Below are 19747 nucleotides of genomic sequence, written 5' to 3' on the forward strand. Positions count from 1 at the left end.
TGGCCAAGGTGGAGTTAATTTTCCCCATAGCAGTCCCCCTAGTGCTGTGCTGCGTGCTGGGAGCTAGACCGGTGTTGGTAACACACCAGTGGTTTGGCTGCTGCTGGGCAGTGCTCCACAGCATCCAGGCTGTCTCTCCAACATCCCCCCTCACCGGTAGGCTGTGGGTGGGCAAGATCTTGGGAGGAGACACAGCCAGGACAGCTGACCCAAACTGGCCAAAGGGATGTTCCATGCCATATTACATCAGCTCAGCCATAAAAGCTAGCAGAGAAGAGGTGCTTTGCCATCCCCCTGCCTCCCCAAGGAAGTGTTGTGGGATCTTCACCCCCATGGTGGACCCTGGGGGCAAACCCTGCTCAAGACCCACACACGGTCTTGTCTCCCTCAAGGAGGCCAACGGCGCTGCTCAAACAAGGTCTGCTGGAGCTTTATGCACGAAGGATGATGGTGGCATTCATTCATGGGGTTGAGCATGGTCTAGAAAGAAGATACTGGGCTCCTCCAGCACTGATCTCCTGCACGGGCGGCTGCAGCCCAGGGGAAGGACTCTGGGTGTAGACATGCAGAGAAAGGAGGAGGAGGAGTGGGGGGCATTCGTTATTAGGACGTTTGTCTTCCGGAGCAACTGCTACGCCTACTGCTCTGCTTCCCGGGAAGTGGCTGGACATCACCCGCTGATGGGAAGTGGAGAATAAATCTTTTGCTTTCCTTTGCTTCCACGCACAGCCTTTGCTTTTGCTTTATTAAACTGCCTTTATCGTGACCCACGAGGGTTTTTTCCACCTTATTTTCTCCCGCCCCATCCCACTGAGGACGAGAGTGACAGAGTGGCTTGGTGGGCACCTGGTGACCAGCCAAGGTCAACTGGTGTAAGGCAGCAAGGGGGGGGAGTTGGGGAACGGGAGTGGTGGGTTTTTCTCCCGCTCACAGCCCTGCTGCAGGCAGGAGACCATAAGAACTGCTCCTCGGCTGCAGGGTCTTGCTCTTCTGCTGCTGCTTGCAGCATCTCCCCTCCCAGGGCAGCAGTCCCGAAGGTCTGCGAAGCCTTCTGGGCAACCCTGGGCTGTGACAAAGAATGGCTCCATTCAAGAAAACCAGAGAAAAAATTTATTATTTTTCTTTATAAAATATCTCCAATAAGTTATATAGGCAAATATTTAAATTAAAATAAATTAACTCCGCTCTATGCTGGGACACGCGACCGTCCACAAAGTCAAACTAGGATTTGTGTTTCTTTGAAAAAATATGCCCTAGATCTCCAATGTAAGATTTGAAAAAAATATCTATGCTTGGTGAGGAGGAAGGAGAAATCTGCAGTGGACAGAGGGGTTAAGGTGCGGTGCTGAAGCTGCCTGGCGCCAGCGGCATCTCCACATCCAGCTAAGTGCTAAGAGCATCTTCATCGTCGCTCCAGTCGGGAGGAGCGTCCGTCCCAAAGTACCGATCGCCAAAGTTCCCTGCAGGAGGAAAGAGAGAGACGCAGTCACAGTGCCGCTCCGCAGGGAGCCCTGGGACCCGTCCTCCAGCCTGCCCTCGTCCCAGCAGGCGAGGAAACACAAGCAGGTTTATCTGACAGCTTGAACGGCACTAGAACTCGTGGAGCGGCTAAAGTGGAGCAGCCCGGAGGCTGTTTTCGCACCCGGTGGCAGGGGTGTTTCCTGGCACAGCAGAGGTGAGGACAGAAGAACACAGTGAGCTTGTTTTGGATGAGCATGTTTAAGGTGGCAGCTTAGGGAATGAGGCAGGCACACAGCTAGCCCAGCCCAGTTTCTCCACCTGGGGCTGGAGGGGGCTCATGGCACATGGAATGGCTCCTTCTGCCAACAAGGTTATGGCTGCCCAACAGCTCTCAGAGCGCGTGCGTTGGTCCCAACACCCACGTGGCAGCAGAACCCAAGAGTGACAGTGGGTAAAATAAGGCCAGATCTAAGCTGCTGCTGACAACCAGGGCTTCACCTCCTCTGGTGAGTGGGCCAGAAGCACCAAAAATCCCCCTGCAGCAGGTCACTCCTACCCAGATACTCACCGATGCCAGGGATTATCCGGAAAAGGTCATTCACCTTCTTGTCCACAGCTGTGGTGATGATCTTCACCCGAGGGAAAGCATAGGCGACGGAGTGCACACCCATCTCCGCCATAAGCAGGGAGAGGAGGAAGATCTTGTCTTCTGGGACATCATGATCCTACAGGAAAGGCACAGAGACAGCTCGGGGCAAGAGCACCTAAGGCTGGTTATGGCCCATGCCTCCAGGGAGTGGCACTTGGAGCATGTGAGGGCCTTCCTGGAGCCACCTTCTCCCCTCTCTGTGTCCAGCTCGGGCTACTGGGCACAGGACCAAGAAACCAACTAAATCCAGGCTGTTACTACACAAGGAAGGGGTGACTTGGTCAACGCCTGGTTACAGAGTCACCCCATCTTGTGCTGGCTCCCACGACACCCTCCTTCCCAAGGAAGAGACAGTTTCAGGGCAAGGCCCCTCAGCATGGCTGCAGCTGGTGTTTTGCACCTTACTTGGGGACGAACCACCCGCCCTCCGCAGTGTGCCTGACACCCTCCGTACCAGCAGCACCCGCACTGCCATCATGGCTGCTGCGCCCGTGGAGACTGTGCAGTCCATCAGGATGACGTGGTCTTCACTGATGTCCTTCGGCAGCCGCAGGTAGTGGAGCTGGGCGGGAGGAAGACAGATCAGCTTAGATGCTGCAAGCTCAAGGCGAAAGGAGCAACCCGAGCCCTTAGAGCTGTGAAGGATCTTTCACGCATGTTTATCTCAGGGACCTCAGCTGCCAGCTTGGAGCCAGGAGCTGGTGCACTCTTGGGCAGCAACCCCGCGCCTGTATGCACAAACATGCTGGCAAAGCCCACTTCAGAAGCTTTCAAAGCACTCGCTTTCCGAGCACTCACCCCCTGCCAAGATCAACTCTCGGATCGCTGAAGAGCTCTCAGGCAACACCCGAGTGACCCCCTGCATGCAGGCTAACGTCATGAGATGCCCTTGGCAGCCTTACCTCCGGCTCGCCCGTGTTGCAGTTGGTCTGGATGAGAATGGTCCCGATGCGGACGTCCTTGCACACCGCTCGCAGCGCTGGCTCCATGGTCTCACCCGCTCGCAGGATAGACACGCCGGTGATCTGCAGCACACAGCGAGGGTGAACGGGAAGGTACGGTGCAGGAGGCACACACCACGCTAGTATGGCATTGGGCCTCGACAGTGGGGGACTCTGATGGGCAACCCTAAAGCACGTCCCTTCCGAGAGGGTTGTGCTGCTCCCAGTTCAGGCTGCCTCCTTCACTGGGAGGGCAGCAGTGGCACGGTAACATTGCTGACGGCACCCCCGGCCACTGACCTACCGCCTGTCCCCATGACACAGGGTATCGTACTCATGACAGCAGGCACCAAACGCAGGCCTGACGGAAGCCTCGAGAATGCAGGGGTGTCCTTCTCCTGCATCCACAGGACTTTCAGTGTAGCCCCACGGGGCAGGTTGAATAGTAATTACCTTTTGCTTCGACTTACCTGCTTCCCGCTGTATGTCCTCCCTTCGTAGTCCTGTCCCTGAGGGGTCTGGACTGTGCAACTCTACAAAAACCACGTGAGAAGCATTAGCAGGGGTTCTGACGGGGCTCTCTGCGGAGCCCTGGCACCGGGCAGCCAGCCAGATGCGGGCTGGTCCAGACCCTTGGAAACCCAGGCTGGACAAGGAGCTGTCACCCAGGGCCATGCCACTGCTCCAAGGCCTAGGGCAGCCCTGCCCCGTTTTAATCTAGGAGGCTGCTACACGGGGACGGTTGGAGGAGCAGCGGCAGGACTATCCCGGCTCCCTGGCGCTTACGGGTTAGGAATTGGAAAGGAAACACGGAGCCTGCTGCTCATCCTCCCCGCTGCTCCACTGAACCCACCTGGAACGGGAGCAAGGAGAGCGCGTGCTCAATCAGCAACCGCATCAGCCTCTTGGAGTAGAAAATGAACTCGTCCCTGCTGGTCTCCTTGTTTCTAGAGGGGAGGGAAAGGCAAGGTAAGCTGTGACCCAAAATGTGCCCCAGGAGATGCTGACAGGGGTCAGAGGCTGCGTGGGGAGGGACAGCCCCTGCCCCTGTCTGGCTGTCGGCATCTTGTTAGCGCGGGGTCCACTGGCTGAGCCTGGAATTGCAGTGGCATTTTTAAGGTAAAAGGAAGAAAAATTGTTGGCAAGACCACGGAGCACTCACAGCACAGCTCCTGTATGCAGGGCCCACCACCGTCTGTCCTGTCCCATGTCCCCAAGCTGCAGGGATAGGGCATAAGTGGGATTTGGGAGTCCAAAGCAAGCCAAGCCTACCCCAGCGGGCAGTCAAGCCCCATCCCGCCCCAGGAGGTCGCGCTGGCGGGGGCTTTACCTGATGATGGTGTGCATGCCCCTCACCTGAGGGGTACTCTTCAGTACACTGAGGGTCTGAGGAAGGGGGTGGCACTGGTGGGCAGAGGCCAGGGCGGCCCTGAAAACCAAACACATGGTCAGAAGGTCTCCAGGCAAGGCTGCCCAAAGGCTGGTGCACAGCACACGGCCGGAGCCATCCTCCCAGATGTCATCTCACACTGCAAACACACACCAAGGCCATCCAGCCAAGCCGAACGAGCCAGCCCTGCCCGGGCCCCCGCGATGGCAAAGGGACCTATTCCCACGAAGGGGCAGGCAGCGGGTGGTCAGCGGAGCCAGCAGCCCCAGGATCTGCCCTTCCTGCCGGGCAGCTGACCCATGGTTGGCCCATCTTGGTCTCCACTGTTTGGGAAGATGGTGGAAAACAAGATCAAAACCTCCTCCTGCTTGGGAGTCTTATCTGGTGGTAGATCCTGAACTCATGGGGCGAGGAGGAGCTGTTGCAGTTGTCTCTGTCCTACAAGTGCCAGATGTCACCAGGAATGAGACAGGCAGCCAGACCCACGTCAGTCAGACAGGGCAGTGTCTCGGGGATGGCTGTGCCACCCGGCAAGGGCTGCGGAGCCAGGCTGTAAGGAGACCATTTCAGAGAGCGCCCGGCCCGTTCAAGGATAGTCAGATCGACACCAAATTGGGAACAGCTTCAAGACTTTACAGCTGGACAGGACTGGCTTTGTGTGACTCATCTCCACATAACTAATTGGGCTGGGAGCTATTCTTGGATCAAGGGAACACCATTCACGGGGAAGCGCACAATGGAGCCCCGTTAGCCACCTCTCTCTTTGAGAGTGGCAGTAATGAGATGAAGGTCACATCTATTTGGCTTCCACAAGGCTGGGCAGGATGGACAAGTGACCTTGTCTGGGAGGAGGGCTGGGGTCCAAAAGCCACACGTCAGATCACAAACGTGCCAGCGGCTGCATCCCATCAGAGAGATGTTGGGGAGGAGGAGGAGAGAGCAAACAAACAAAAGCACCAGGTGATTAAGATTTCAGATCAAGCAGAAACCTGGATTAATTGCACACACACACAGAGGCACAAAAGCAGAGAAGACGGAGAAGATGACTGGGTAGGAATGGAGGAGGGCAGGGCTAGATGACTTGAGGCCTCCATCCACATAGCCATCTCCTGGTCTTGGCCGACCAACACCAAACGAGACATTCCCAAGGCCTGTGGGTACTTAAGGGCTCCTCCTTGTTTCGCCAGCTCCGGTCCTGCGTAGCAGCGAAGAGCCCCTGTGCAGGGAATGCTCCCGAGAGCCGAGACAGCCGGTGGCTGTGCAGAGCGTGTGGGACGGGGTTCTGCTCCCGTTGCAGGCTTGGCCGCTGCCGGCAGAGCCCGGCTGGGCGAGTGCCAAGCCCAGCGCGCTCCCGCTGCCCGCAGACCCCACCGCCTGGCTGGGACAAGGAGCCCTCAAGGCCCCGGACCTGCCGTCAGTGAAGCGAGCTCACGCTGTTAGTCACCGCAACAGGGGTTAGCCGCCTTCAGACACGCTTCCACGCCAGGGCTGTGCTGCTGGCAGCACCCAGCAGCTCTGCCCCTGCAGCTCGCCCGTCCTTCCTCCTGCCAGACCTGGCCTGGGGACAGATCCACTGCCACACACCCACTCAGGGCCCCAGCTGGCTCTGCCAAGGTGACAAACCGCTGTTCCTCAAACCAGGAGCCATCGGGGTCATGGCCCACAGGGCTGTCTCCCACCCACCACGGCCCACCCAGGGGCACAGGCCTGAGCTTGCCGCGGGCAGCTCTCCCCTCCGCCGCCGCCGGGCCCATGTCACAGCATCGTGCCACGCCAGCGGGACGGGCAGCCCCCTCCTGCCCTGGTCTCTGCGGTGCTTCAGGTGAGATGCTGCGTGACCCGGCTCCCGCTCCCTGCCGCAGATGCCAGCGAGCGCTCCCACCTCTGAGAGCCTGGGAACACCTCCCCTGGGAACACCTCCCTTGCACCCCGAGCTGTCAACAGGCCCCCGGGAAATGCTGTCAGCGTTTTGTCACCGCGCCTTCCGCACCTTCCTGCGACACCCGCGCAGGGGCTGGTGCTCTGTGCGGGGATGGGGAGGTCTGGATGCCCCTGTCCCTGGCAGCAGGGAAGCTGCTTAGTGCTGTGGGGGTCCCCACGGTGCTTTCTGGGGGAACAGCAGCAGGTCCCATTTTTGGGATCGGGATAAAGATGTTCTCTCAAGTCCCCCCACCCCGCTTTGCCTCACACAGCCCCAGCAAAGCAGAACCCTGTGAGCTGTCCGCACGAAGACCCCCAGCCCGGGTTAGTAACGCGGCTCACGCTGCACAGCCCTCGCCCCCACTCCCCGGCGTTAGCATCACACCAAAACACTGCCGTTAGCATTTGTCTCCTCACATATCCCAGCGCAGCTTCCTCTGGTCACCAGGTGGGAGGGACGTTCAGGGGAGACGTGACAGGAGACACAAGAGTTTAAGGGAATAGGGACAAACACGACATGAAACAAAGGAAAAAGCATAGTCGTCAGTCAAAGGGGGAAAAAAAGCCCTCATTGATCTATGGCTCTTGGACCTGCCCAGTGCCCGGGCCATCGCCGTACAGACCCCAGCGCTCCTCCCTCGGTGACCACGTCATGTCACGGCTGCTCTACACGGCACCGGCTCCACGCCTGGCTCCACTGGGGGAAAGCTCCACCCGCTCTCGCTGCCCCAGAGCCACGGCGGGGACCCTGTCCCATCTCTGCCGCGGGTGGTACCACGCTGCAACACCAGCTGCAGCTCTCGGGGCCGGGGAGAAAGGCCCAGCCCTCGCCCAGGGCTCTGCTGCAATCCCAGAGCAAGCACAGGCACTCGAGGCCAAGCTTGCAAAGACTTCACCCACCCCGCAGGGGTGCCCATCTCCTGGCACACTGGAGAGAGGATCTGCGCAAGCCTCGGAGACCCCGGAGAGCTGGGAGCACTGGGAGCCACAGGAGAAACCCAGCTCTGAACTCAACATCACCACCCGCCGGGAAGACCTTCCTTCCCTGGAGTTCACCTGGAGCTGCCCTGGGACCACCATCCCTTGCAGAGGGGCTGCAGGCTGAGGCAGAGGGAAGAGCTCAGCCTCTCCGGCAGCCGCCCCGCTCCAGCCTGCGGTGAAGCCCCTTGCCCAGCCCTGCCGGGAGGGACGGAGGGAGCGGGTCTCTGCGCCACGACCCGCAGGCAGCCTGCCTGTGAGAGCAACGCTTCCTGTCCCTCCCCTGCCAGGCAGGACCGCGGCGGAAAATTGAGACGGGCAGTATTGAGCACGTCAAGAAAACGTCTCACTTTGGAAACTTATTTTTTCCCCCCAGAACAAAAGCTTTAAAGGGGGAAAAAAAAAAAAAAGAAAGAAGAAGAAGAGAGAAAGAAAAGAAAGGGGTGACCATCTCTCAGGAAGGCTTCAGGGAACATCCTCAGCTCTTTGTTGAGCGTGCTATCAAGCAGGAAGCAGACAAGAGACATCCAGCTACAAAGGAGCTAATGCAGTCAAGGCATTTCAAACACGTACAGCGGCTGGCTTTCACGGCTGACATTTCAAACAAGGGCTATTAAACTGCGCCACGGGTTGATATTTAAAGACACAACTGGCAAAGGGCATGCCAAGCTGATCGAGAACTCGGCGGTGGGGAATATTGATTGGCGAGGGGAATTCAGCCGAAAAGAGCACTGGCTCCGAGAGCCGGGCTGGCTGCTGAAACAGCACGGCAGAAGGGATGGAAACAGGCTCGGCGGAGAGCAGCTCGGCTCCTGCTGCTGGGCTGGCGCAGGAATACTCACCTGGGCATGGATGGACAGGGAGCGCCCGTACCTAACTGCAGCTCCGGCACACGCACGGTTAAACACGTGGGAAGCTGGACAAGAAATACCCCGCCGGCAAGGACGCTGAGGTCTGACCCGCGCCCAGGGGAATGCAGAGGAAGGCAACGATGCTCCTCAGCAGCCAGCAGTCGGAGGAGGAAAGGCAGGCTTGCGGGCCCAGGGAACGGCACCACTTTAAACTCCTCAGAATCCTCCCACTTGACCAGCTGAGGGTCGGGGAGAGGCACTCCCTGCCCGTCCCGGCCACCCTCTGGGGCAGGGGAGCAGCCCAGGGCCAGCCTGGTGCCCAAGGGCCAGCGAGGTACCTCGGCCTGCGGCCAGATCTAAGCATCCAGGTTTTATTCTACCAGCTACAAAGGCCTCGCCGCGTCCCCACGGGCGCCAAAAGGCGGTGACATCAGAACAACAACCGTGACATTTAGATGAAGCCATTCGAGGCAGGAGGATGGGGAGTTGTTTTAGATGAAAAGCCCCGTTTGCCGAGCACACCTCGCCTGCCCACGCGTCTCTCCAGCCACCTCGCTCCCCTCGCAGAGGAGCTGATGGGAAACTGCAGCAGCAGCAGCAAAAGCACTGGGACTCCAGGAGTGTAAACAGATTTTTTTGCAGGAAATTTTTTCCAGACTTTCTGGCAAACGCATAAATGGAAACCACGAGCCTTAAACAGAACATAAACATGTCTGCGGCTGCGGTTATCACGGAGTTATTTCTGGAGGTCAGAGTTACCTTTCCAAACTTGCTATCATTATACTTTCTTGACATCTTATTAAATACTTGATTTCTAAGGTGCACAAAAAGATCACCTGTACTGAAAGCCACTTTGATTAAGGAGGAGAAAGGCAATTTTATGTGTGCATACATACACACATACATATGGGCATATATACCTACATACACATGTATCAGCCTACTCTCTAACGTTCTTCCTGCAATTTTTTAAAGCAGCAGACTTCTCTCCATGCTAAAGAGCACCTTCCCACCCGGAACTCCAGACTCACAGGGAAGCTTACGCCTGGCACGGCGATGTCTGTGGAAATGCCAGGCCCCACGGTGTTAAAAAAGCAAGCAGAAATAAAATAAATAAAACACCCAGTTGCCTAGTGTAGGAAATGAATGGCTTAAGCAGAAATAAGTAAATTTTCCTGTTCGTCTTAGGTATTTTAAAAGCTTCTTGTAGGCCAAATGTAAATTTTAGGGTTACTTGAGTTAAGTGTCTCCAGGCAATGATGGAGGTCTAAATGGAAACCCATCTGCAGTAAGGTATCCCCTCTGCTTCCTACAAGAATACCTAGAAACGTAGCTGGCTGCGTAATGGAAGCCAGAGAGCTAAAGTCCCATCTGGATCCACATGCTGAAGAGGTTAAGCAAATCAACGTATACTTTATAGCATCCACCTGCAGACACTGAGAAATCAGGAATCCTGCTGGATTAGGACATAAGGATTCTCTTAGTCCCCAGGTAGCTGCTGTGTGGCCTTTACAGGCTGCAGGAAAGTGGGTACCTCTCGCCACGCCGGAGCTGCTACGCTCCTCCTGGCTGCCATCAGGCTTGCAGCCGAGCGCCTCTCCGTGCGGCGAGGGATCCAGGGCTCCCCCCACCCTCAAGCTGCTTTGGTTAATCTAATAATTGATGTTTAATGACGTTTAATCGTCAGGAATGAAGAGTAGCTCCGAACAACCCTTTCGTCTTAGACGATGAAGGGAAATAAAAGAGAACCCCAGGACGCAAAGCCTCCCCTCTTGCAGAGATCGGGGGTCCCCAGCTAACAAACCTGGCCCTGCCCTGGCTTCAAGGGTCTGCACTCAAGGTGGACAAATGCACCCCTGGGGAGCAGCCCTCTCCCTGCTGGTCCCAAAGCCAAGGGCAAGGCGGCCTTTCCCAGCTTCGAGCGCGACGAGGCCGCGCGTTACGTGAGCTGCTGGTCTCGGCCGCAGGTCAGGGTTAGGCCAAGCAGTGCCTGGCATTGGAAATGCCTCGGGCTGCACGGACAGGACAGAGTTAGGGGCTCTTACCTGACACTGAGTTCACGCTGCGGCAGCAACACAAAGACACAATGCAACCGGTATTAAGCATTGTCAACACCAGGGTCGTTTCAAGACAAAAGAAAAGGAAAAATAGGAATATTTTCCTGCATTCACATGTAGCCTTTTCCCCTTCTTCCCCTCCCCAGGTAAATGAAAGCCCCCCCCCAACGCCAACCCCTCGCCTGGCTCGCGGCAGAGCTCTGGGGACGAGCCGCCGCGTTTGCTGGCTGCAGCGTCCAGCCGCGAGCTTCCCTGGCCAGATCCCAGAGGCTGGGAGAAACAGCCATTTCCCCCCTCCTGGCCTGTGCCCCGCGGCTGCGCGCCCTCCTCAGCCTGGCGCTGACGATGCCAGGGCTCTGATCCTTGCTCCTGTGACCTAGGGTTTAGAAACCAACTCCCCAACCTGCCAGAGCTCAGCGCTGTAAATCCGGGCAGTCGGAAGACCCCGACTGCCTCCTGCAGCCCTGCGGAGAGCGGGGTGCTCTGGGAGGGGGAACCTTCCATCACGTCTCTGCATCAGAGCCGTCGCTCCTGAGCAGGCGTGGGAGGCACGGTGCTGCCGCGTGGGAGCCACAGTGCTGCCGCGTGCCAGCTCACAGCCGGGGCCGAGCGGCTCCTGCCATCGGGGAGCTCCGAAAGGCCTGCAGGAATCGAGCCCTTTACTTGCAAGTGCATCCATCTCCAGGTCACGCTCCTTCCGCCTCCCAGGACATCGCTCTGAGCACCCCCACAACTTAAACATCAAAGCTACAAATGTGGGGTGGGAGGAAGCTGGTGCTGCTCAGGGAACAGCTACACACAACAGGGTCATTTGATCGAAAGATCCCAGGCTCAAACCGCTGGTCAGGACTGGCCCAGGACACACAGAAGAAGACTTGTTAAACCCAGTGATGGGGAAGGAGATGGGAGCCTTTGCCTGGATTTGGGCTCAGGCTGGGTGTCAAACATGACAAGACTTTGGATTTGGAAACCCATGGGCTGTACCCAACATAGAAGTGGAAAAGTGGGCTCTTGACTGGAAAGACTGTGCAGCAGTGTCTGCGAGGGGGTGAAGAAGAGAAGCCAGAGCCCGAGAAGTGAAGTATTGCAGGGTTTGGGGCGATGCTGGCCCCGGGAGGGCTGCAGGCAGTGAGGGCACGTCACTCAGATCACTGGATTGGGTTGGTTTGCCCCCAGATGACTTGCTCTCTCAGGGAGGGAAGGAAGCTGCTGCTGGACCACAGCGTGCAGAGGAGCCCTGCACTACCCAGAGCCCAGGGACGAGGCAGTCCGCTGAAACGGAGGGAGCGGGGCTGGGGGAGTTCATGGGGACAGCCCCGCGGCTCACACGCCTGGAGCACGGAGGGAGGCCAGGCCATTCCCACCTGGGCACCCAGAGCAGCGCTTCCCGCGGTGCCACCGCTGCACGGGCAAGGCTGACTCCACCGTTAACACCCGGGGGCCCAGGCAGCTCTTACCTCCTCCAGCTGGCTGTGGACGTGCTGAACGATCAGGTCGATAGCCACCGTGTTTCCGCTCCCTGAACCGCAAGCAAAAGAGAGACAGCCTGGTCGGGACACAGTGCTAGCAGTGCCTGAAACATGTTTCTTCCCAAGCTCCCCACTACGTTCAAAAACACACTGTACCCTTGCTTCCCCAAACAACCCTTCCCTAGTAAAGCAGGAGATATTCCTGCTTTTATTGAATTCTTATTTAGTAATCTATTATTTAATATCTACAAGTCACCTCTAGCTTTTAAATCGCTAAACTGCAGGAGCTGGTAGGGCAGGAGGCTGGTGGAGGGAAAAGTGCAGATTTTCCCATAGGAATCTCCTTTCGACAGCGTTCGGAGACCCTCAACTGGAGGGACCTTTGCTTTGGCATGGGAGAGCCACTCTTCTGTCCTTGCCCACCGGTGGGCAGTGGGACTGGCCAGCAGAGCTGAGGGCAGAGGGACGGGGTCTCCCAGGTCCCACGCAGGACTGAGCCACGCGGCAGCTCGGGGCAGCCCTGGGCACGTACCTCGGGGGACCACGATGTCGGCCAGCCGCATGGTGGGCTGGATGTACTGGTCGAAGGCGGGCTTGACAAACTTGTTGTATTGCTTGATGACACCCTCGATGTCACGGCCGCGCTCGCTGATGTCCCTGCGCAGGCGACGCACCAAGCGGATGTCTGAGTCCGTGTCCACAAATATCTTCAGATCAAGGAGCTGAAATGAGCAGGGCGGGAACAAACCCCGCCAGGTTAGGTGTGTAACTTGAACTGACCTTCTCCACCAGCCACAACCAGAAGGTTGAGACCTCTGCACAGCACAATACCAGTTTAACAGAGCTCGGCTCAGCTCTGCTCTGGCCGGGAGGGAGCTTTGCCTCTGCAACCCCTGAACTTGAACCTGCCCCTTACCCCCATCCCCCCGAGACCTGTCCTGCTCCAAACCCTGTCTCCACTTCTAAGCAGCCCTTACACTTTTGGCTGGATGTTATTCACGAGCCAGAAGGAGACAAGAGGAGTCAATGCCCCCGGCGCAGACCGACAGGCTTAATCCAGGAGCTCGGGCTCGTTGATGCTGGAGGGGAGCCAAGCGCAGCGCGTCAGCTCATGGCGCTGCCCTTAACTGCGAGAGACAAGAGCAGGGATGCTCAGAGGAAACTCCTGGGGGATTCACCCAGCCGTCCACTGGAGGTCATCGTTGCTCCAGGAAAGTGCAACCCAAACGCTGGCTTGGCAGGGAAGGAAACTTTCTAGGCTGAGCTTGGCTAAGTTTGTGCACGGCTCACTCCCTACTACAGCATTTCTCATGTATCCAAATAATTCCCAAGAAAGCCTTGAAGTGCTGGATGAGCCCCTGCTAGGAACACCAGCCTTTGTGCAGTGGAAGTACAGCAGGCTTTGCTTCTGGCTGTGCAAGCTGAGGCATGCAGCATGAGCTGGGCTACTGCTAGTCCTATTTATGCACCACCACGGCCAGGGACCAGGTCACCACTCGGCTCCCAGCTCCTGGGAACGAATGGCTGAGATCAAGGTCTCTGCTGAAACGCTTGACCTCTGCCAGGGGCTCTTCCCCTGCCGCTGCAAGAGTCGGGGCCTATTTCTCCTGTACAGCGACGTGCTGCAGCAGCTGGTGGGACCTGGAAGAGAAAGTCACCTCCCTGCTGCTGAACCTCAGGAGAAAGTATGCTCCCACCATCTCCCCCTCAGCTGGCTATGGGGTGGAGGCCTGGTTCGTAGGGGTGATGCTGAAGCAGCGTGGGAGGACAGGGTCCCGTCCAGCAGTGCACAGGAGCCCCAAGGCACCCGGGACTCTTTGACCACGACGTGCTGTGGTTAAGGCGGTAGAAGAGGGAGCTGGAGTGCTCGCGCCTGCCAGGCTTTCCCAGAACCGACCCCAAACCCTTCCTCACCTTCAGAAGCTCCTTGTCTGCGAATGCCATGATGCCTTCAAAGATAATCACGTTGGCGCCATAGAGGGTTTTCTGCGGAGTCAAAATCGATGTGGATAGACATCGGCAGATGCCGTTACTCCAAATGGTACCCCCCATTCCTGCCTTGGCAGTCCCCCCACCCCCACCTCATCCCACAGCGTGCCGTACCCATTCCTTCTTCCGGCTGTGGGTGGTGAAGTCGTAGATGGGGATCTTCACACTCTTGCCTTGCTTCAGCTTTTTCAGGGTGGCGATGATGAGGTCAAAGTCGAAGGCATCGGGGTGGTCAAAGTTGAAGTCATTGCTGGCTGCCTGCTCCTGCTGCTGCTTGGTCAACACCTGCCCACAAAGAAGGGGTTAGTCCACGTGGCCATCCCCACGGGCAGCCTCCCTCCCCACCACTGTGCCCAGCAACCTCTCCTCCTGCCCCAAGAGCCATCTGAAGGGGCCAGGGGAAACCGTAGAACAGTTTGGGTTGGAAGGATCTTTTAAAGGTCATCTTGTCCAGCCCCGCTGCCATGAACAGGGACATTTTCAACTAGATCAGGTTGCTCAGAGCCCTGTCCAACCTGGCCTGGGATGTTTCCAGGGATGGGGCATCAACCACCTCCCTGGGCAACCTGGGCCAGGGTTTCACCACCCCCACTGTGAAAAATTTCTCCCTTGTATCTAGCCCAAATCTGCTGCCTTTTAGTTTAAAACTATTCCCCCTTGTCCTATCACAACAGGGCCTGCTAAGAAGTCTGTCCCCATCTTTCTTCTAAGCCCCTTTAAGTCCTGAGAGGCCACATCTGTCAATTAATCAACCTTGTGTTTCCCCATCAGTGGGTTAGGCCAAGGGCCACGGCAGCCCATGCGCCTAGCCAAGACGACGCGCGGCCTCACCTTGTAGAAGGAGTCCATGGACAACAGAACCACCCAAGGAACATCAAGAGCCTCAATGATCATGGTGGCCACCGTGGTCTTCCCAGAGGCGCTGCCTCCTCCCAGGCCTGCCAGGGAAAAGGGGATGAAGCCACCAGCCCCACAATCTGCTTTTCCAACCACAAGCTAGAGCCTAGGTCCTGCTCTGTTTCACTAAGTTGCAGGAGCCTCCAAAGACAGAGATCACTAGGCACTACGAGAGAGAGATTATCCTTGAAAATGTCAAACGGTACGTACTGCAGCTGCCAGCAATGTGCACAGCAAAAGCTGGGAAACCCTTCGTCAGATGGTTGTGTAACAAGGGGAGAGCTGGCATGAGAACCAGCCTAGGCTAAATCCCTGGGAACTCGTGACAAGCCAGGCAACAAGAGTTGAGGGAACAACAAGCAAAGACTGGTCTGCCCAGTGCCTGCTAGAATCCACCACCCCCATCTGCAAGCTCTCGGCTTCTGCCCAATTCTACAGCTCACCCAGTCAACGCTGGACTAACCATGGGCGCTCTCCCCGCTCCTGTCTGGGCCGAGCAGCTCGCAGCCTGGAGCCAACCTCAAGTTTCCAAGGAGACTGTGGGGCAGGAATCGCCCCAAGGTCTCCTGGAGAGCCAGGAGCGACGCTGCCCATGCTAGAGGCGCAGAGGTGGGACAGAACTTGGACACGCGCTGCCCCTGCCTACCTATCACGAAGGCCTCCTTGGACTGCGTCCCATGCTCGTTGTACCACGGTGGCCGGCCAGCTGTGTAGATGGTCCTCTTACTGGTCCGCAGCAGGGGTGGCTCAGACTTGCACTGGCTAGTGGTCCGCTTTCGGGGTGGTTTGGTGGATCCCACCGCAGGGTACAGCCGGTCTAAGGATTCGGCGCTGCTGTTGCTGGGGACGGGGAGAGGAAGGAGCTCGGTTACGGGTGGTGGGGAAGGGCCTGGACTCCCGGTGCGTGGGAGCAGGGTCTCCGGGGGGATCCTGCGCTGTACAGGGGAGGGATGCCGTGAGGGAGTGGGAGAGGCAACCACAGCCCTGCTGCGGCACTACCGGCACCCACGCCTCCGCGACCCCAGGCCGTGGCCAACATTGAGAAACTCTCTCACAGGACCAGCTTCAGCCTGGAAAAGGTGCAGCACAAGCACTGGCTTCCTACAGCCCTTCCGAGTGGGGAACGTCCGCGTTAAATAACCCCCCGTGCGCCCTCAAAAGCACCGAGGGCTGTTACTACCGAGGGCAATAACCTCTCCCGACGTGCCGAGGGACCCGTACGGGGGATGGAAGCCAAAGACAGGGGCTACAGCTCGACCGTCCTCTTCCCCCCATGCACGGTCCCCTTCCTCTCCCCACTTTGGGTGCTCCACTCCCACCCAAAACTCTAGTTCTCCCATCCTTTAGGGCTGAAACCCCCGGGGACAAGCCCGCGAGCTGGCCAGAGCCGGGCAGCGGAGCTGCCAAGCCTTTGCCATGTGGGCTGCGCGAGCACTGAGCACGGCCAGAGCCCCGGAGCTGCTAAACGCCTCTCTCTTATCTCCCCTCCCGCCACGGCCCTGGGGAGGGAGAGGAACAAACCACCCTCCGGAGCCCGTCCCAGCTTGGCAGCGGGAGAGCAGCGACCGGGAGGCGATAAGTGGCCTCTGGCCAGGAGATAAGCCGCAGCCACGCCGCCCGGCCAGCACGGGAACGGCGAGGATTATTTATACCAGCTCCCGCTCCTTCCCACTCGCCTTTTCGCCACCTCGGGAGGGATGTCTCCTCCCTGCGAGAAGGCGCAAAGGGTTCTCCCTGCTCACGCTTCCTCCTCTCTCCAGCCGCGAGCCGGCTGAAAACGAAACCTCGGCAAGGTCGGAGAGCCCCGGGCACCGAGCGCTCCGAACCTGGCGCCGTTCGGTACAGCCCAGCCGCGCCGGTGGGCCTTTGCTGCCTCTCTGTTATTTTTGCTCTTGAAAGGGCTTAAACTGCAGGGCTTTACAGATTTTGGTTTGATTTTAAGCTGTTTTGGTATGAAGCTTAATTCCCTGCCCTCCCCCAGCCCTTTTTAGAATAATTTTAAACAAAGGTCAAAATTTGACACCTGCCACCAGCGCCTAAAGCGACCCGGCAGACCCCACGCACCAGGAGATCCCACACCTACGGAGTCGCCCCGCCAGAGCCTCGAGCCACCAGCGCCCCGTCCCTTGCACGAGCCCATCGGCACGCGCGGCCCGTACCGAGCACCGCCGGCCGCCGGCTCGCCCAGGAGCCCTGAGCACCCCAAGGATCGCTTGTAAAAGGCAGTGTCAGGAGGTGAGACCCGCCGGGAAAGCCTCCCGGGGTTTCTTTCTGTGCAAAGACGGTTCCTTCCACCAGAGAGGCAGGAGAAGCAAACCCAGACGAGGTATTTCGGTCTCCTCTCGCACCAGTGACGCCGCAGCAGCAATTAGCCACCGCGCGCTATTCCCAGAGCGGGGCTGACATCAGCCGATGATGCCGGTGCATAAACAAAGTCATTTTGGCTTGATAAAAGCAGAGATGACAAAGACACGCTTGTTTACCAGAAAATAAAACGGTTCCTTTCATCTGCATCCCAGCCCCTCTCCCGGGACTGCGGTCACTCGAGAGCCGTGCCGCCGGCGCTGCCGCCGAGGGCTGCTCGGCCGGTTTTCCTCCGGGGCTGCTCGCCGGCCTCCGCGCGGCAGGCGCGCGTTTCGGGAGGCTCTCCTCTTTGCTGCAACGCAGCGCCGAGCTCTCCCGCGCCAACCTCAGCCCGCAGACGCCGACACCGCGATCCACTGCGATGCTGACTGAGGCCACGATTCCCAAAGTGACTCCAAGTTGGGCAAAACTCTGGTTTTCGGAGCCCGAGCGGAGCCCAAGCGAGAGGCTGACCTCTGCAAGGCCTGCTGCCGGCACCTTCGCTCAGCACCGACACAGCCCAGCCCCGGGCAGGGACGAGGAGCCCCGACGGCTCCGGCTCTGCCCAGAATTACAGGCTGTGGTCCCAGGAGACATCCCCCTTTCCCGTGTGCCACCCCTCTGCGCCCCGGGGTGCCCGCAGCACACCAAGGGTGCTGGCGCAGAGGGGACCGGGGCGTCGCTGAGGGACGTAGGGACACACGCGGGGACGGGACGGTGCAGGGACGGCCCTGGGTGAGAAGCGGAGCCGTCCCCCCCGCACGCCCGGGGCTGCTCTGGACGCAGCAGTTTAATCCTGTTCCAGAAGCTGCCTGCTTTGCCTCCTCTCACCCAAATGCTTCTGGACTTCCACCCAAATTCTGTACCTATAGATACCCATCTACACTGTCTGTATCGACAGAAGAGGTAGATATTCTACACCTCTTAAATCAACGTTTCCCATGATTTATCTCAGCTAAGCACGGCCGTGGGGAGGGCTGTGGGACTCTCCTGGAGTTCTGCAAAGGTCACGCGTTTGCTCCTAATGTTACACTTCAAGTTTTGTAGATGCTTTCCGCGGCTGCCTTTGCCAGGAAGGGACTCTCCTCTCCGCCGAAGGAAGGGCAGATCCCAGCCATCTCGCAGCCATCTCGCTTCGCCATTTCTTCCGATGACTTTTTAAAACTTCCCTGCAGCAGCGACAAAGCCCGTGCAATGCCCCCACCCGCAAGGGAGAGCCCCCGGAGGAGGGGGACGCTCTATTTCCAGCTGAAGTCAACGCTGTTCCTCTAACCGAAGGACGGTCCTTGTCCCACGCAGACCCTCCCCAGCCTTCCCGAGCAGAGCGTACCCCCCGGGTTTCAGCGACTTGATGCCACAACAAGGCAAATAGGAAAGGAAACATCGCCCGGGGCTTGGTAACCCGCCTCCTGCAAAGCCTTCCTGGAGGACTCGGCTGCCACCAGCTCTCCGCAGACTGTCCCCAGCTTTTGGGGACACTTTGCCCTCCCTGTAGCCAGTGCATCCTGGCTGGAGTCTGCCCGCGCCCCTCTGCCGGGGGGAGCCTGACCCCGCGGGGATGCCCGGCAGTGGGGTCTGCACCCCGAAAGGGCCCTCCGGCCCCGCAGACATGCTGGCACAAATGAAGGGTTTTGCTCCCGCTTGTCCCAAGCACAGATTTACTGGGGTGAGAGGGGCAGCCCTCTCCCTTCCCCACCGCCGCCCCCATCCCCACCCCTGTGCCCTCCACGCTCTCTGCGTCCCGCTGCCCTCCGAGACCCCCGACCATCCCGGATCCGTCCTGGGCTGGGAGGGGAAAGGCAGCAGGTCCCACCAGCCCCCGCAGCCAGCAAGTTAAAATGGCAAATCCCCAAACTTGAACCAGCGAGCAAACAGGAGAGCTCGTCCTCGGCCCCGCACCCCGTACACAACACACAGACCAAGCGCCCGGTCCTCCAAATCCAGCCGCCGAGTCCCCCGCAGCCTGCCGCACGGCGCCGGGCTGCCTTCCTCCCGCGTCCCGTGGGAAGCTGATCCTTCCCCCAGCTGCTGCCTGCGCTTTCGCAGCCCTCGGCCGGGCAGGAGCCGGGGACCGGGACACCGAGGCTGCCGAGGGTTGGCTCCAGCAAGCGAGGACTGAAAGCAAACAGGTGAAAAAAAGGAAAAACCCACCCAAAACTGAAGCAGAGGAGGAACTCACCCGCCGTCCGGCCCGAGGGCCCAGCAGCCCGATATGCGGACGCTGGAGAAGGCCGGGGGACTGCTCATCTCCAGCGCGCCGCGGAGCGGGGCGATGCTGGGCAGAGGGTGCTCGCCCCCCGTCCCTGCCCGCGCTGCGGCTCCTGGCCCCCCGCTTCCCGGCGCTACCGTGGCGAGGGGGCGAGCCCCGGCGCAAGGAGCCATACGCGGGGGCGTCCCCCTCGGCACGGGGACCCGGGCTCCCGGGGGCCGGGGCGACCCGGACCCCCAGCAGATCCGGGGGGCTTGGGACGGGAAGATGGAGGAAGGAGGGAAGAGCGCTGCCGGGGGAGTGTCTTTTGCTGGGAGCTGTCGGGCGGTCAGCGCGCCTAAGAGGATAGCTTAACCTAGAGATTACGTTCATTACCTGATATTAATAGCACTGGCTTGATTAAAGAAAAAGCAGGGGGGTCGGGGGAGCGAAGTGACACCTCCCCTCACCGCCCCCCTGCACAGGCCATAAACACGGGCCCCCTGCGCCTCTGCTCCCCGGGACCGGGGCTCGCTCGGCCGCCGCGGAGGTGGGGGCTCGCCGGGGCGGCGGGGAGGGCAGCTCGGCCGCCCGCCCGGTAAGTGTGCGGCCGG

At 59.0% G+C, this 19747-nt stretch overlaps 1 protein-coding gene across 3 annotated transcripts; it reads right to left on the minus strand.

The window, feature by feature from the left end:
- Positions 1 to 1383: 1383 nt before the first annotated feature.
- On the minus strand, positions 1384 to 19192 carry UCKL1 (uridine-cytidine kinase 1 like 1; the record flags this gene model as incomplete). 3 transcript variants are annotated; one of them, XM_082007107.1, is made up of 15 exons in its annotated part: positions 1384 to 1460; positions 2030 to 2186; positions 2565 to 2672; positions 3013 to 3135; positions 3522 to 3584; positions 3905 to 3998; positions 4382 to 4480; positions 6779 to 6798; positions 11705 to 11766; positions 12249 to 12438; positions 13631 to 13702; positions 13820 to 13990; positions 14537 to 14643; positions 15249 to 15436; positions 19125 to 19192. In XM_082007107.1, the coding sequence occupies 15 exons, from the start codon at positions 19190 to 19192 to the stop codon at positions 1384 to 1386; spliced, it is 1599 nt and encodes a 532-aa protein (XP_081863233.1). The 3 variants fall into 3 exon arrangements, with proteins under 3 accessions (XP_081863233.1, XP_081863231.1, XP_081863232.1); XM_082007105.1 differs by having other exon boundaries at positions 15249 to 15442; XM_082007106.1 differs by lacking the exon at positions 6779 to 6798 and adding an exon at positions 10236 to 10252 and having other exon boundaries at positions 15249 to 15442.
- Between the last annotated feature and the right edge of the window lie 555 nt (positions 19193 to 19747).

This window comes from Phaethon aethereus, assembly GCF_964289735.1.
Source record: "Phaethon aethereus genome assembly, chromosome: 16".
Taxonomy (NCBI): Eukaryota; Metazoa; Chordata; class Aves; order Phaethontiformes; family Phaethontidae; genus Phaethon; species Phaethon aethereus.